The 16,440-nt window shown below is 55.8% G+C and overlaps 2 protein-coding genes and 1 long non-coding RNA gene across 15 annotated transcripts in view; 1 reads left to right on the top strand and 2 right to left on the bottom strand.

The window, feature by feature from the left end:
• Positions 1-5,481, top strand: part of HDAC7 (histone deacetylase 7) — a 38,879-nt gene extending 33,398 nt beyond the window's left edge. For all 11 annotated transcript variants that reach the window (XM_023231230.3, XM_023231229.3, XM_023231237.3 and 8 more), the window contains 6 exons: positions 231-328; positions 1,499-1,617; positions 2,338-2,471; positions 2,752-2,836; positions 3,996-4,134; positions 4,324-5,481. In XM_023231230.3, the coding sequence (XP_023086998.1) occupies positions 231-328; positions 1,499-1,617; positions 2,338-2,471; positions 2,752-2,836; positions 3,996-4,134; positions 4,324-4,369 (621 nt within the window). In that variant the 3' untranslated portion in view covers positions 4,370-5,481. The remainder of the gene's footprint in view (positions 1-230; positions 329-1,498; positions 1,618-2,337; positions 2,472-2,751; positions 2,837-3,995; positions 4,135-4,323) is intronic.
• Positions 2,221-3,580, bottom strand: LOC111555302. Its single transcript, XR_002735485.2, has 2 exons — positions 3,407-3,580; positions 2,221-2,965 (listed from the first exon to the last, which is right to left on the bottom strand). It is a non-coding gene; the product is annotated as an uncharacterized LOC111555302 (long non-coding RNA).
• Positions 5,450-15,055, bottom strand: SLC48A1 (solute carrier family 48 member 1). 3 transcript variants are annotated; one of them, XM_023231240.2, is made up of 4 exons: positions 14,607-14,900; positions 8,967-9,134; positions 7,915-8,059; positions 5,450-5,985 (listed from the first exon to the last, which is right to left on the bottom strand). In XM_023231240.2, exons 1-3 carry the CDS (start codon positions 14,740-14,742, stop codon positions 7,923-7,925), a joined length of 441 nt encoding a protein of 146 aa, XP_023087008.2. In that variant the 5' UTR covers positions 14,743-14,900; the 3' UTR covers positions 5,450-5,985; positions 7,915-7,922. The 3 variants fall into 3 exon arrangements, with proteins under 3 accessions (XP_023087008.2, XP_023087007.2, XP_031792160.1); XM_023231239.2 differs by having other exon boundaries at positions 5,450-6,288; positions 14,607-14,897; XM_031936300.1 differs by lacking the exon at positions 8,967-9,134 and having other exon boundaries at positions 5,450-8,059; positions 14,607-15,055.
• Positions 15,056-16,440: the final 1,385 nt, after the last annotated feature.

The raw sequence follows: 16,440 nt of genomic DNA, 5'->3' as shown, positions 1-16,440 counted from the left end.
GCATGTCAGAGCCACATCCTCCAGCCTCATTGACTCTCCTCCTGGCACTTACTCTGCCTCTGTCATGATGAGCTGTGTGATCCTGGGTAGACTGCTGAGCCTCTCTGATCCTCAACTTCCCTATCTGGAAATGAGGAGGCTGGATGAGCTGGGGTGGCAGCTCTAACAAGCTGGTGTTCCCCTCCTGGGACTCTGCTGTCCTCATGTCTCTCTTGCCTCCTGCTTTCCAGGTAGGGGCTGGCAGCGGTGAGGGCTTCAATGTCAACGTGGCCTGGACTGGAGGTCTGGATCCCCCCATGGGGGATCCTGAGTACCTGGCTGCTTTCAGGTATGTGCTCTGGGGGCCCAGAGGGGCAAGGCCACCCTCTCCTGTCCGTTCTTCCAAGAGCACCAGGGTGGAGGTGATCAGTTGGATTGTCAGCCTGTCCCCACCAGTTCCTAGACACTGTAGGTGAACACTAGTGAGAATAGGACACACAGAGAGAAGAACGCAAAAGTCAAAGCGTGCTTTGCAAAGGCATACATTACCAAGAGCCAATGTCAAAATGATTGCTGGCAGATGGGCAGTGGAGTGAGCAGAGCTGGCACATTTAGTCAGAGAAGGCTGCCTGTAGGAGGTGGGCTTTGAGCAGAAGAGCAGACATTTACATTGTGGAGAAAGAGAGAAAGCAGATAATGTCCATATTGGGGGAGTAACTTAAAAAAAAGTCATTCTGGAAGAGGGCCTTTGGGATTTGTTCAGGAGCCCTTATATATTTCACACTGGGGTCCCTGCACTCCATTTGGGAAAAGAGAATTCTGGAAATGGATCTTCAGACACTTTTCTGGAGTTATCTCCATGACAGCTAATTCTATGAGAGCCCTGGGCTGGAGTTCCTGGAGTCTTCTCAGAGCCCAGGGCTACGAAGAACACCCAAGCAGACCCCAGAGTTGGATCAGGGTAGAGGGAGGCAGTTGTGGGGGAGGGCTGGAAGAGGGAGAGGATGGAGAGAATGTAGCCAGGTGGCCCAGGACCTCAGAGGACCTAGTTGTCCCCACTCAGCTCTCAAGTAGTGAGTAGCTGGGTGTGGTCAACTCAGTCCAAAGGACTGAGCATTTCTAGTCCCTGAAGCCTCATGACCCGAGTCCATCTCTGCAAGGCCGTGAGATTACCCTTTCCCTGTGGCTCAGGCCGCTGCACCCCACAGATGCTTCCATGCACACACACGTGCACACACACACGGTCACACACACTCCTCTTTCATTCCCTCTGGTGCCCCATCCTTGGCTCCTTTCTGCCTTTTGCTAGTTAAGTCCCCTAGGGGGCTGAGTCCAGGGTGTGTGTGCCAGGGACATGGGTGGCCAGCCAAGATCAAGGAGGTCAGAGAAATCTGCCAGTTGTGCTGGGGCACTGGGAGCCTTGGAGGCCTAAGAACAGGGTGCCCCACTGCAACGTTGGCAGAACCGCCCCTGGCAACCCTGCACAGTATGATGATCACCACTTCTTGTGATCTCACAGGACAGTCGTGATGCCCATTGCCCGAGAGTTCTCTCCAGACCTAGTCCTGGTGTCTGCTGGATTTGATGCTGCTGAGGGTCACCCAGCCCCACTGGGTGGCTACCATGTTTCTGCCAAATGTAAGGGAGCCTCAGCTGAGGGGGAGATACAGGGACTGAGAGCCAGGCGGTGCGGGCAGTGGGGAGGCGGTGCGGGGAGTGGGGAGGCACTCCCAAGGCTGAAAGGGAAGGTGGCAGTGGCCAGCCCAGTACTTTCAGCCTGAGGACTGGAGTATGGCGGCTGGCCCCCGGGATCTGAGCACAGCCCAGGCCCTTTCTCAGGACCAGGCTGGTTCACCATAGAGGGCTTGACCAGGTCATACTCATGGGGACTTAATTCCAGTAGGCAGGAAGCTCAGCCATGGGACTCCCCACCCCAGCTGGGTTGATCCCAGGTGGGCTGGCGGCTCCTCCAGAGGAAGGGAGAGAGGAGCAGCACTCTCAGGATAGAGGGCGCCCACTCAGCCCACTGGGCCACAGGGCCCACAGGACAGAAAGAGGAGAGGGTGCAGCTCAGTGAAAAAGACACAGGCTACAGTCAATGACCCAAGTTCAAGTTCTGCCTTGCTGCCACCTACTAGCTGTGGGGCCTTTCCCAAGGCCCTTAACCTCCCTGAGCCTTGAGTGAAGCATACTAGTAGGTTTTGCACGACATTCAATGTGAAAGCACTTTGGAAACGGTGATTGATCCATGTGAGTCATTCTTTATTAGGGAGGAAGCAAGCAGGGAAGCCACAGGGGTAGGGAACGGGGTCACCTCTCCACTCCCGCCCCTCCCATTTCTCCCCACACAACCTCTAGGTTTTGGGTACATGACGCAGCAACTGATGAACCTGGCAGGAGGTGCAGTGGTGCTGGCCTTGGAGGGTGGCCATGACCTCACAGCCATCTGCGACGCCTCTGAGGCCTGTGTGGCTGCTCTTCTGGGTAACAAGGTGAGCCATCTCCCTCCCCTATCCGTGTTTCTGTCAGGCAGGTTAGCCTGGCTCTCCCAGGACTACCCAAAGAGCAGGCAGATGGGGTGGGACAGGGTGGGAGTGGCCAGGCCTGAAACAAGGTAGGCGAAGCGGAAGCCTCTGTTCCAAGTTAGGTCTGGGCAGCGTCTCCTGGCCTAGGTAGAGTGTGCTTGTGGCAAGCAGGCCGGGGCCCCTGGGGTGGGAGTGAGCTGGGCCTGTGGGTCCCTGAGACTGGTGGCTGATGTACTGTTTTCTATAGGTGGATCCCCTTTCAGAAGAAGGCTGGAAACAGAAACCCAACCTCAATGCCATCCGCTCTCTGGAGGCCGTGATCCGGGTGCACAGTAAGTGTGGAGATGGGACACGCGCTGAGCTCAGACTGAAGGATCTTGGTGGTACCCTGCCCCACGTGGCCAGAGTCCTAGGGCTTCCAGTGCCAGCCAGGTGACCTGCTGTTGGTCTGGAGTAAGATCCTGTGAATGACCCGGGCAGCAATGGTGAGCACCCCCCGAGCCAGGGGGTGTCCTCTGAGCCTTCCCGACGGAGCCGGCAGGGCCCAGCAGACAGTGGCCCCTCAAGGTCGTGACTGGCCTCCATCTCTAGCTACAGCCCTAGACCAGGGCCAGGTGAACAGCAACACTCAGGCCTTGTTTGCCAAAAGGCCTCGTTCCCATCCCTCCCCTCAGTCCTGGCCACGGGGGTCTCAGGAGCTCTGCTGGCTTGGGGGCTGGGTCTTAGGATAACCCCCACATTTGTAAAGTACTTTAAATTTTCAACTTCAACTCAATATCTATTGAGCATCTTATGTCAAGACTCATAATCTGTACTAGGGATAAAAATGAATAAAATAGATTCCCATATCAAGGGCTAGGTACAGGGGCCACGATGGTAAAGACATGGCTGATTCCTCTTACGGTGGGTACCCTCACACTGAGCCAGGTTCCAGGACATGGTTCCTCACAGCAGCAGGCAGGAGGAGCATTCTTCTGGCCTGGGCACCCATGCAGAGCGGCCGTGGTGATGGTCAGCTCTCCCACGTCGTGTTCTTCCCACCTCCCAGGCCCTGCTTTCCTGAGTGCTGGGCTGAGCACTGGTGGGGGCTGCATTTAAGTGGGAGGCCCGAGCTTGGGGCTCTGGGAGGTCACTGTGACACAGACCCTGTCTGCAGGCAAGCAGGCCCTCCTGATGCTCTCAGGAGCCCCGCACCTGTGGGGAATGAGTCAAAGGTGGCCTTGCAGCCACAGGGGATGAGAGAAAGGCTGGGCACCTGCTAGGATCCCCTCACAGCCATGTTGAACCCACTCTGCTTACCCTGTCAGGCTGTGGGGGAGGGGGAGCGAAGTGAGGAGAGGGGCAGGTGGGAGAGCCAACCCCAAGTGGAGGACAGGCCCGCTACTCCGGGGCCCCGGGCCTGAGACACCAACCTCAATATCCAGTCTAGGACATGGTGTGGGGGGGGGGGGTGCTTTCTCCAACCCTTTCTGACCTGGCATCTTACCCCAGGTAAATACTGGGGCTGCATGCAGCGCCTGGCCTCCTGTCCAGACTCCTGGGTGCCTAGAGTGCCAGGGGCTGACAAAGAAGAAGTGGAGGCAGTGACCGCACTGGCATCCCTCTCTGTGGGCATCCTGGCTGAAGACAGGTAATGCCAGACCCCCCGCCCTGGGCCCACAGCCTCTCCACCGCTTCATTCTTCCCTGCTTGAAGACCCCAGGTCCCCTGTGCAGCCACCCCAACCCTCAGGCTTCCTGACCAGGGTTGAGAGGAAGCTCAGCTGAGGCCCTCCCTGCAGCCCTGGCGCTCCAGCGTCCCACCCTGTCCCTCCTCGCAGGCCCTCGGAGCAGCTGGTGGAGGAAGAAGAACCTATGAATCTCTGAGGCTCTGGAACCATCTGCCCGCCCACCATGCCCTTGGGACCTGGTTCTCTTCTAACCCCTGGCAGTAGCCCCCATTCCTGGGTCTTTAGAGATCCTGTGGGCAGGTAGTTGGGACGAGAGAACAGCCTGCCTGCCTTGACAGTCATCCCAGGGAGCCTGAGAAAATCCCTGGGTCTAGAATGGGGACTGGAGAGGACCCTGAGAGGAGGCGGGCTGGGCAGCGACCCCCACAGGGCTCTCGAGAACACATTCTTCCCTCCGGTGTGGGCCCTGGCTGTGGCCCCCCTTCCTCAGGACTGCACAGAGGAGGACTGGCTCCGGCTCCGTCGGGCTCACCCTTAACCACTATTCCTGGCTCTGCAAACCCCAGACTTTGCACACAGCCCCGGGCTCCACACAGAAATGTGAACTTGGCCTCAGGCAGGCCGGCCCTTCCTAGGCTCTAGGGGCTGGCGGGTAGTGGGGAGCCAATAGGTCCCATATTCCTGAGTACAGGGGGAGTCCCTCTCACCTGCTTCCTCAGATGACTCTGGAAGCTTCCCTTACCACCGGGCACTGAGACGAAGCTCCCTGACAGCTGAGACTGGCAGCCCTCATCTGGTCTGTGTCCTCGCCAGAGGCCCCCTACATCAACCTCCTGGCGATGCCCTGGTGGAGCGGATGGGTGCTCTGGGACTCCTGTGCTTCCTGATCCAATGGTGCCAAACCCTTCATCTCCCCCGGAAGCACAGCATACCCCTGGGATCCCTCGACCACTGCCCCCTCCGGGAGCCTTCTGTTTCTGGGGTCTCCCCGACCACAGCTCTGACTCCCACCCCACATAGGACTAGCCTGGCTGAGGGGGAAGGGGTGGGAGAGAAGATACCGACATGGAGGAGGGGAGGCTGCTCTGGCAAAGTCTTCAAGGCTGTTGGGGGTCCAGGCCTGGGGTCAAGAAGGAAAATGTGTGTGAGCACGTGCGTGAGTGAGGAGTGTGTGTGAGCGTGTGAGGTGTGTGTGTGTGTGTGTGTCTTTCCTAGGACCCACCATACCCTGTGTATGTATGCATGTTTTTGTAAAAAGGAACAAAATGGAAAAAAATCTGAACAATAAATGTTTTATTTGCTTTAAAAGTGCCTCTGCAAGGCCCCCCCGGAAGTGAGCAGTGTGCCGTCAAGCGGGTGTGCAGGGCACACGGATGCACGGCACAGTGTGGGTCTGAGTCAGTGCCGGAGGAGGGACCAGGGTGGTCTGGGCTGCAGCCCCTCTAACTCTTTGCCCTTCGTGCCCTGCAGGAAGAACCCATTCTGAACACACCCTGGCTATCCCTGGCTGCCCCACTTTGGGGTGACAAAGAGGAGGCAGCCCTGGGCTGAGTCCACAGAGACCAGCCCTGATATGGTGGAAGTGGGGGTCGGGTGGGGGAGTGGGAATACAAGAGCTCAGCCCCAGCTCACCACGGCATCCCCAAACAGTTGTGACTCAGACACGCCTGGGTTTAAGTCCCAGCTGGGAGCTCAGGTAAGTCAAATAGTCTTCTGGGGCCTCTGTTTATTAGTAGAAGGCTCCAGAAGTATACACTGTTGATGGTTCCTTCCTGCTCTGATGCACCATGCCTGATTAAGCATACGTTGAGCCTGGAAGAGAGAAGGGGTGAGGCACAGGCCCGGACAAGCTCGCCCAGCCTCAGCAGAGAGGAAGGCGCCAGGCTGGCAGCACCTGCCTTTGTGGGTCTGAATCGGCCCGGTTTTTCCAGCAGGAAGACGAGCACCTCATTACCTTAGACCTGGCCCAAGCTCCCAGCAGCCTGGCAGGGTGTGAGGGAAGAGGTGTTAATCCCTTTCGCATCTGGCCTGGCCTCTTGGGTGTGGACACCAAATCCCACAGGCAGGGGTTGCTGCAGCTATGCCCGTGGGCATCCTTGCCCTGGCTGGGGTGTGCTAGAGAGAGGAGAGTTGGAGGAGGAGAGCTGAGCTGGTGGTTACCCCATGCCAGGAGGGCCAAGGCAAGAGGGCCTCCAATCCCAGAGAGACTGACCCTGTCCCCTGCCCTCCAGGGCACAACTGAACTAGGGGAATAGCTTAATCAGACAGCCCGAGAACTGCCACTAGCACTGCCTCCCTGCCCACTCCTCCCAAAGTCCACCTGTCCCCACAGGATTCCCACCTCACAAGCAACCACCAGAGGCTGATACAAATGGCCGCTGTATTTTTGCTAAAGTGACAGTGACACAGATAAGGCAAAGAGCTGAGGGGCAGGACACATCAGGTGGGAAGGGGGAGACCGTGCAAAATGGCAGCCTAACATAAAATCATCCTTGTAACAACAGCCCCTTCCCTCCCAAGTTAGGTGAGCCCTTGGGCCAGTGTATGGGCAGGAAAGCAGACTTGTGTCCTTCAGAAGGGAAATGTAAAAAGGTGAAAGCTCTAGTTGAAGGGCAGTGAGGGGCTGGAGTGGGAGAGAAGGTCTCTCCTGGCCGGTGGTCCGGGTGCAGTAAGGGCACTCTGAGAAGGCAGAGTGGAAACACAGGGCTAGAGGGGCATGGGAGCAGGTTTGGGGGCTCCTTCCAGCCTCTGCCATGTTGCCCCCTGCCCCAAAGCCCTTCCAGGGGCGAGAGCACATTCCCCATGACCCTGAGTCTGGCCTCATTTGGGAAGTCCTCCGGGGTACGTGGGTGCCTGTGTGTGTGGGTGAGATGGGTGGGGGGCCATGGCTGTTTGGCTCTAGCACACTCATGGGAGACCAGCTCTGGGAACAACAGGATGGGGTGTTGGGATGGGGGCTTAAGAGGTCTCTGCTAGATATTCCTGAACTGACCTCCCCAGGTGCCCACCCTGGCCCTGGGAAGAGAGTGCCTAGGGCAGCAGGGATGAAAGCCCTTGCCTGCAGCATAGGTCCAGGCCTCATGGCCCTACCCCTTAACCTCTTGACTTTGTTGCCCTGGCCTTACATACAAAGATTCCTCACTGCGTGCTAAGAAAACAGATCCAGGCTGGGCACAGTGGCTCACGCCCGTAATACTAACACTTTGGAAGGCTGAGACGGGTGAAATCACCTGAGGTCAGGAGTTCAAGACCAGCCTGGCTAACATGGCAAAACCCCGTCTCTACTAAAAACACAAAAATTTGACAGGCATGGTGGCAGATGCCTGTAATCCCAGCTACTTGGGAGGCCGAGGCAGGAGAACTGCTTGAACCCGGGAGGCGGAGGTTGCAGTGAACTGAGATTGGGCCATTGCACTCCAGCCTGGGTGATAAGAATAAGACTCCATCTCAAAAAAAAAAAAAAAAAAAAAAGGAAAGGAAAGAAAACAGATCCATTTGTAGAGGTCTAAAGCTGCCCTCTGGACAGGCTGATGAGGAGCAACATGGCAGGATCCCCTGTCTACCACACCCAGGTCTCCCCCAAAGGGGACGGGCAGGACAGCTTCCTGGGAGACCACACTCGTCCTGCTGTGTATTTTTTGCCACAGTTCTGGGGTCCCCAGGGGGTGGGAGTAGCCTCTCCCAATGTCTCAGAGGCTGAGTCCAGGTCCTAAGGACCCCCCCGGGGTACAGAGACCTCACCCCCTGGGTCAGAAATCGCTGAGGATGCTGATGTCGGCAAAGTCAGCCCGGTAGCGGTGGGCATAGAGGCTGAGCAGGAAGGCCCACTTGAAGGAAATGAAGCTCCAGACGCTGGAGAGGTAGTAGCTGGTGGGGTCTGTGAGGCCTGCAGGGAGAGAAGAACCGACAGTGACTTGAGCAGGCCCTGCCCTCAGCCTCTGCACTGGCCACAAGGCCAGGGCCACCCTCCCCACTCAACATCCCTGCAACCTCCCGGCAGCTGAACCAACCCTTCAGAAAGAGATTGTGATGGAGGTTTTAGAGCCATGGTCCCCAAACCTTTTTGGCACCAGGGACTGGTTTTGTGGAAGGCAATTATTCCACAAAAAAACTGGGGGAAACGGTTTTGGGATGAAACCGTTCCACCTCAGATCGTCAGGCATTAGATCATCAGGGGCACGCAGCCTAGATCCCTTGCATGTGCCTCACAACAGGGTTTGTGCTCCTAATGCCCACCGCTGACCTGACAGGAGGCGGAGCTCAGGCGGTAAGGCTCCCTTGCCCTTCACCTGCTGTGCGGCCTGGTTCCTAACAGGCCACGGGCCACTACTGTTCCACGGCCTAGGGGCTGGGGACCGTTTTAGAACATTCCAGGGTTTTCAGGCAGGAGGCCATGGGGATTAGGAAAGGGCAGGGCTGGCCAATCACAGGTCTGTATCATCCACTCTGCTTAGCATCAGACTCCAGGAAGAAGGGCCTCTGGTTACTTCCAGCCACAGCCACCAGAGGGCGCGCCCATCCCAGAGCTGGGCAGAGACTAATGGGTCCCAATATCATGGGTGTTTGTATGGGCTATGCACTGCTCAAGACTGCACATCAGTTTCACTGAATCCACCTAACTTGGGAGGTGGGGACTTGTTCTCTCCACTTGAACATAACAAAACCCGTGCCCAGGGAGGTTAAGTGATCCACCCAGTCTCTTTGGAGGTAACCTGTGGAACCAGGATGGGAATGCTGCTAAAATCCCCCCTGCTGTCCCTCCCATGCCCTCTTTCCCTGGGACCCGCCCTCACTCTGATGCCGGGTGATGGCCAGCACGAGGAAGGTGCAGAAGGCAGCGATGGAGACAGCCGAGAAGAGGACACCCACGAAGAAGAAGCCGCGCAGCCCCTTGAGCCAGGTCCTCCAGTAATCTTGCATGTACATAACGTGAGTCACCAGGACCCACAATGCCAGCACCCCTGCAGGAGAGAGACATCAGGGCCCGTCTCCAGGGTGCTCCAGGGCCCTGTAGATCCACTAGGCCAGGCCTATTTACATAAGAATACCAAGAATATGGTCTTGTCACTCACTCCCTCATAGAATGGAGTTTTCCTTTTCAGGGGCTGTGATATCAGAAGCAGGTAAGAGACTGAGCTGCTTGCTAGTAAGCCCAACATTAGAGAAACCTGCAGAAATACAAAACCCCACCATTCTCATTTTTTTTTTTTTTGGAAAACATGACTCTCACAATGCTAAAAAAGTTCCGTTTTAACTTCTAATATAGTATATATCAATAGATAAAACTCACATACATAAAATTTGCATGGAGTTTCACTACTTTTCAAGAATATAAAAGGATCCTGAAAACCAGAAAATCTGCGCCTCAGGAGCCCAGCCTGCTTTCTGGGAACTTGTCACTGTCTACCCTGAGGGCCACAGAGCAGGGAAGCCATGCTCCTGCCCCATGCTCCTCCTCCACTCAGCCCTCAGAGGCCACAGTCTCAAAGTCACAGGGCCTGCAGGGCTCTTCCCAAACTGCCTGAGTTGGTTTTGCAGGATGCAGAGGTCCAGCCATGAAGACTCCAGGGTCACGCAGCCCCTGAGTGGCCTTATTGTTCTTAGCCAGACTTCATGCCACTCCCTCCATTTTGCGGCAAAGGGCAGGCCATCACCACCTGTACCCCCCGCCCCGTCCCCAGCTTTTCCTGGGCCTGGTCTCTGCGCCTGGGTGGACACTTCCCCTGGGATGCCAGCTGCCACCCAGCCAATACAATACAATACAGAACAACCCTCTGTGCCAGGCAGTGACTGCTAGTGCAGCCCAAAGAGTGGAACAAACATCAACTCCATTGGCAAGGGTCCGGGCAGGGCGGTGGATCCCGGCAAGGGACAAATGAGGAAAGAGGCAGAGCCAGCTGCAGGCTCTCAGCTGGTTGGACTGCAAGGTGTGGGCCACTCAGGCCACTGCATCCTAGGAGTCAGGAGGCCTTTCCAAAAGGCAGCTGCATACACGCCACTCAGAGTAGTTACCAAATGTGCCCAGGAAGGATAAGCATCTGGTTGGGGAAAGTGGTTATCTCTGGCAATGGAGACAAGGAAGGGAAGTTGATGGGGTGGTTCGGGTGGGGAAGTGCTTGGAGGGAATCTATGCTATTTTATCTATGCTATTTTCTTAGGCTGGGTGATGAATACAAGAGTGTTTGTTAAGTTGTCTATCCTTTTTTATGTGCCTAAAATATTTCATAGTTTTTTTTTAAGGGGGAAAAAGGCAGGGGGAAGCTAGTCACCATGGAGCTATGCTCTGGTTACCAGCTCAGAGGCTGTCCCAGTTCGGCTGTCCTCAGCCAGTCCAGTGAAGAACAAAAATCCATGAGACTCCAAGCCAAGAAATCGGGAGCCTGGCACTGCTGTGTCCCAAAGCCCTGGTGTTTCCACATCTAAAAATGGGTGGGCCCAGGGGTCCTGGCAGTTTGGGTAACCGGGCCCAGGGTTCTACCCTAGTGAGGGCGAAGGCCTACCAAGCCTACAGCTTCCCTTAGTCCCTGCCACTGTTTGACCCCTCGAACACTCTCCCAGCCCTGCCCCTGCCCACCTCCACTCTTCCTCAGGGGGTGGGGGCCTAGAATGTGGGTCCCCCTCCCACTGAGATCAGGGTGGGCCAGGACAAGCATCTGTCCCTCCTACCTAGTCTGGATGTTGGAGCGGGCCAGAGGTGGACAGGACAATCATCTCATAGCTTCCTCTTCCCTCCTACAAGATCTGGATTTTACAGCAGCCACCTTTCCCAGAAGTCCCTCCCACTCCTCACATGTGTCCCATGTTTTCATTTGAGGGAGCTGTTTGGTTTCTTAAAGGGCTCTAGGCACAAGGCTTGTCACTGAGCACACTGAAGGAACAGTCTGATGGGCACTTGTCTGGAACAGGTCCCCTCGCCCTCTGTCTCCTCGTACCACAAGGGGTTGGGGAAGTTGAGCTCTAAGATCCTTTCCCACTCAAAGATTCTAGAAGCCAGCTTGGGAGAAAAATAAGGTCAGAACAATTCCTCTGTGACTCAGCAGTTTCTGGGTTAGGAAATGCTGAAATAGGGGCCCATGAAGATGCCATCTCTTAGTCCACTGATCACGATCCAGTGGTTGCCCAAAACTCCCACCCCCACGTACACGCACATACCAAAGAGGGCTGACAGCAGGAGGGAGAGGAAGACGGCCATCTGCGGTGTTTCAGGCCCTGTTCTTTGTTAATAAGCAGGCATGGTTTAACCACCTCTCACCTTCCCTCAACCCTGCTCCAGGCCCTACACAGAGGCCTCCCCTCCAGATAAACACACACCAAGTTTGGAGGCAGGCCTGCTGCCCACGCCCTGGCTCCCACCACCCTCCTGGGGAGGGAGCTCTCCACCAGCCCTACCCCAGGGGGTCACTGAAGGAGGTGGAGCCCCTCACTGGTCCCCTCCCACACATCAGGCAGGAGGCAATGTACCTCCCTAATACTCTTCCTTAGCACACTTGGGGACTCTAGGAAGCCTGGTTTGTAAAACTCGGGGTGGAACGGACAGGTTACCAACCCCAACTAGCTGCAAGCCCACACCAGACCACACCATTGCTCCATCCTACCTGTTTCAAGGAGCAGAGCCCTGCTTGGCCTCTGGGCACACAGGAAATAAGCTAAGGGCAAGGAAGGCATAGGGGAGGGCGGTGAAAGCATCCCCAGTGGCTGGGCTGCAGGTGAGGAGACAGGAGACACCTGGGCGATCCCACAGGGTAAACGCAGACAAGAAGGACACTGGGCCTAGGTCAGGCCCCTCTACTCCTTCCTAGGAAGAAGACAGTCCTGGAGCTCCAGGGCTCTTGCTCACAGCTCACGTGGGGAAAACCTAGAGCTGTTTAGACTCCAGGAGCAACTTTTCTTTTTCCTTTTTCCTTGGTCTACTAAACCCAGAGCAAGAGTCTGTGTTTTCCCCTAGGGCTCCCACAGCAAAGCCAGACCAGGTAGATCCAACCCACACCTGCCCGCCTCCCCAGGAAAAACAGCCTTGCTTCTGCCACTGCCTTTCTCCAAAGCCACTTCTTCGAAGGTGCCCATCAGGATGGGAGAGGGTGTCCCCACCCGTGAACACTCTGCCCACCAGATCCAGGGGCTTCGTGACTCTGCTCCAGAAACCGGCACACCCAATCAGTCCTTGCCTGATCCAACATGGGAGAAGGAGCACATTGGGGCTGCCCTTGGGTGACTCAGCAGATTCTGAGCTATAAAATGCTGAGTCACAAGGAGGGTGCTCACAAGTTAGTAAATCTGCTGACACTTTAACCCCAAAAGAGGAAGAAGGCTGACTGGCCACAGACCCTCTGAGAACCCACTCATGGTGGGGAAGGTTGGAGGCCCAGGCTTGGCAATCCCTCTCGCTGCCACCATCCACCACCACCACTACCAAGCAGTTTTGGCTCTTCCACCGCCACTGTCAAAGATCACACCATCAGGGAGATGCCAGGACCCTACTCCAGCTGGCTGCTGCCCTAGCGCCTCTCTCTGAAGGCAGCTCCACAGCTGGCCTGCCACATAGGCCAAGGGAAGCCTGGGGGAGGGAGAGAGGGCAGAGTTGGGTGGGAAGAAAATCCCAGGCAACTCCCTAGAGTATAAGAAAGAAGGCCTTTTCCACAGCCCTCTAGGAGGCAGCTGGAGAAGCAGGGAGTGGGCAGCACTGCAAGATTTCAGATCTGGAGGGAAGTCAGATGTCTTCCGGGGACATCTCCTCCCACTCCTAATAGATGAGGAAACTGTGGCCCAGGATGGGGTCAAACGGCCAGGTAGGGGTCACCTCCACTTGCACCAGGCCAGACTCAACGTAACCCACTGAGATCCCAGGCTGGTCCTCCCTCCTCATCTTTCTCTCGCCTTAGGTCTTAGCAATGCAATCACAGGGCTCTGACGTCGCCTTCCAGAGGGGAAAGCAACAGGCCCAATAGGAAACAAAAAAGTGGCAGGGAGAAGTGAACCTTGAAAAGCATGAAGAGTGGCGGGGTGCAGAGGGGAAAGGAACTAGGGCTCTGTAGATAATGCGCAGAGATGGGCCAGGTGTCCTCAGGAGCCCACAGGTGGTGAGGCAGCTGGCCAGGCAGAGAACACCCTAGCCACGGTACCCACCCCCCCTTCTTGGTGACCCAGTGCTTTGTTGGCATTGTGCAGGGTGGGGCCATGTATGCCCCTCTTCTAAGGCATTAACCCCATCTCATGCCGCGACTCTACCCAGGGATGGCACTCAGCGTGCCCCGTGGCCTTGAGTAAATTAGTTATTTTTAGTTATTCCATTTAGAGTTCTTTTGGCAGAGGATTTTAGTAATGGAATATGATCATCATATGTAAAAGTATTATCCTTATCCGTATTTTCTTCCCAAAGTCCTTTCCCACACATATTATTTCATATAGCTCTGTAATCCCGAGTAAGCAATTTATTTAACTTCAGGCCTCAGTTTCCTTATCTGTAAAATGGACATCGTAATAATGCCTACTTCTTGAGACTAATGTAAGGATTAAATGAAATAACGGAAGCAGGTTGCTTAACATAGTGCCTGACACATAGAAAGCATTTTTTTAAATGTTAGAAAGTAGAGACAACATTTTTCATCTTCATATCAACTCTATGGCACAGACAGGTTAAACTGCGATCCCAAATGTGCACAGCAAGGAGCACTGGTCAGCCCAGAGCCTCCATCAGCGCACCGATGCTTCCCCTTCCCTCCCAGAAGCACAAAAAGGGCGGCTGGGCTGCAGGATTTGGCAGACCTTGGCTGAGGAGCCACAGCAGACGGGTGGCAAAAAGGCACCATCATGGGTGGAAAGAGAATGTCCAGTTTCTATGAGATCCCTAACACGGTCCTCCCGGTGGGTCTCAGCAGAGGGCTCTGCGGAGGATGGGGTACGCACTGGAAGGAGGCAGATGGGCTTCCCCAGCCACCCCTAGCCCTCTTCCTTTCCCACTTCTTCTCTCTCTGCCCTCACCCAACACCCGGGGAAGGGGCGCCCGGGGGGCAGGGGATCCCTCAGAACAAGCGTGTGTGTGTGTCTGTGTGTGTGTGTGTCTCTGTTTGGGGACAGGAGAGGACCAGCGCCGCAGGCGCGCGGAGGAGACACTGTCGTGGGGCAACTGGGCGGAGGGCGACAGGCAGTGTGTCGGGACAGATAACACCGGCGGCGCGGCAGGTCTGCGCAGCCGGCAGTGGCGGGTCATCGGCACCCCCAGGTGGCGCCCGGGCGGGCATCGGGTCCCGGAGGCACCCAGGAATGCCCAGGAGCCCGGGCCCGCGTGGGGCCTGCCGCCGCCAACCGCCGTTTTCTAGTAAACACTCCACCCGCTCCGCGGGGAAGCGCCGCCCGGGAGGAGCGTCCTGGAGCAGCTGACAGCGCCCGCCCCGCAGCCGCGCACCCGCCCCGCGCCGCCCAGCGTCCCGGGGTACCTGCGAGCCCTCCCATGGCCGCGGTCCCCGGCTGTCGGTAGACCACCGTCCAGACGAGGAAGATGGAGAAGCCGGCCACGGAGCTGATGCCGGAGTAGGCGGCGCGGAGGCCGAGCTGCAGCCGGGACGGGGCCATAGGGCTGCGGCGCCGGGCGGGCCGAGGGCTAGCGCTGCCGAGACTCACAGGTGCAGGGCCCGAAGCCGCCAGCCGGAGCCGCGGGAGCCGCCAGAGCAGCTGGAGCCCCGCGCTCCGCCCCCGGCCCGCCCCCAGCGCCGCCGGCACAGCGCCCTCCCCGGCCGGAGGCCGCCCGCGCCCGGAACCGCAGATGCCACCGCCGCTTTGCGAAGCCCCGGTGTCGTTTGGGGGATTCCTGCTAAAAAGGCGGATTCCTGGGCCCATCCCCAGACCCGCGGTGTCAGGATAGTTGGGCCTTGGAAGGGACCGGAAATATGCCTTTATACGAGCCAGCCGCGGGGATTAAAAATCTTTACCTCTGAATAAAGGTATATTCAGAATATATTATTATATTATTCTGAATAAAGGTATATATAAAGAGGCGTATTTTCGTTTAAAATTAAAATTTCTTATTAAAAATTAATATGTAAAATTTACGAAATATTAGAGTACGCTGTGAATAGAATTCCTTCTGCCCGTCCCTCTATCAACCAGGTTCCCTCCCACCGTATCGCAGAAGATTCCTCCACACGCTAAAGTCTGAGAACCCCTGCGACCAACACCTTTTGACTGCACTCTATCCTCACGTACAGCTCCCCACAAATCCCTATTTTTTTTTTTTTTTAAACAGAGTCTCACTCTGTTGCCCAAGCTGGAGTACAGTGGCGCCATCATAGCTCTGCATCCTTCAACACCTGGATTCAAGCAATGCTCTCACCTCAGCCTTCCAAGCAGCCAGGACTACAGGTATGTGTCACCACACCTGGTAATATTTTTTGTTATTTATTTTTTCTAGAGATCGGGTCTCGTTATGTTGCCCAGGCTGGTCCCCAACTCCTGGCCTCAAGCTATCTTCCCACCTCGGCCTCCCAAAGCGCTGGAATTACAGGCTTGCGCCACTGCATCTGATCTCACCTTTCCTTTTATCAGCGCAAGCCTCATCCTCCTAAACGCCTCACCCTGACCCTCGGGATCATACTATTGTAAGGAAGAGACAGATCTGTAGCAGCCAGGAGCTGGAGAGAAAATCCCAGCACAATAACAAGGGCTTTGACAGAGCACTTAGGATCCACATGGGGAGGGCCATCATATACCTGCACAAAACAAAACATAACCAACACCCCTTGCATTCTTCTTCTTCTTCTTCTTCTTTTCTTCTTCTTCTTCTTCTTCTTCTTCTTCTTCTTCTTCTTCTTCTTCTTCTTCTTCTTCTTCTTCTTCTTCTTCTTCTTCTTCCTGCTGTAACAAATTATCACAAATTTACTGACTTAAAATAACATAAACTTATTATTTTACGGTTCTGTAGGTCAGGAGTCCAAATAATGGTTTCACTGGGCTAAAATGAAAGGGACATCAGGGCTGCCTTGCTTCTGGAGGCTCTAGGGGAAAATCAGTTTCCTTGCCTTTTCCCAGGTTCTTTTTTTTTGATACAGAGTCTTGCTCTGTCACCCAGGCTAGAGCGCAGTGGTGCAATCTCAGCTCACTGCAATCTCTGCCTCCTGGGTTCAGGTGATTCTCCTGCTTTAGCCTCCCAAGAAGTTGGGATTGCAGGCTTCCACCATCACACCCAGCTAATTTTTGCATTTTTAGTAAAGATGGGGTTTCACCATGTTGGCCAGACTGCTCTCGAACTCCTGACCTCAGATGATCCGCCCACCT

Source organism: Piliocolobus tephrosceles, chromosome 10 (assembly GCF_002776525.5).
Source record: "Piliocolobus tephrosceles isolate RC106 chromosome 10, ASM277652v3, whole genome shotgun sequence".
Classification (NCBI taxonomy): domain Eukaryota; kingdom Metazoa; phylum Chordata; class Mammalia; order Primates; family Cercopithecidae; genus Piliocolobus; species Piliocolobus tephrosceles.
Note: the sequence above shows the minus strand (reverse complement) of the source record. Positions and strands in the feature narration are given on the sequence as shown.

What these genes read in the sequence shown, in the direction of transcription:
- SLC48A1 (XM_031936300.1), bottom strand. Translation starts at nt 15,006, where the DNA reads ATGGGCCCAGGAATCCGCCTTTTTAGCAGGAATCCCCCAAACGACACC. An exon ending in GGCCATGGGAGGGCTCGCAG is followed by an intron (nt 8,060 to 14,606) that starts GTACCCCGGGAC and finishes CTCTCCCTGCAG; the next exon opens with GCCTCACAGACCCCACCAGC.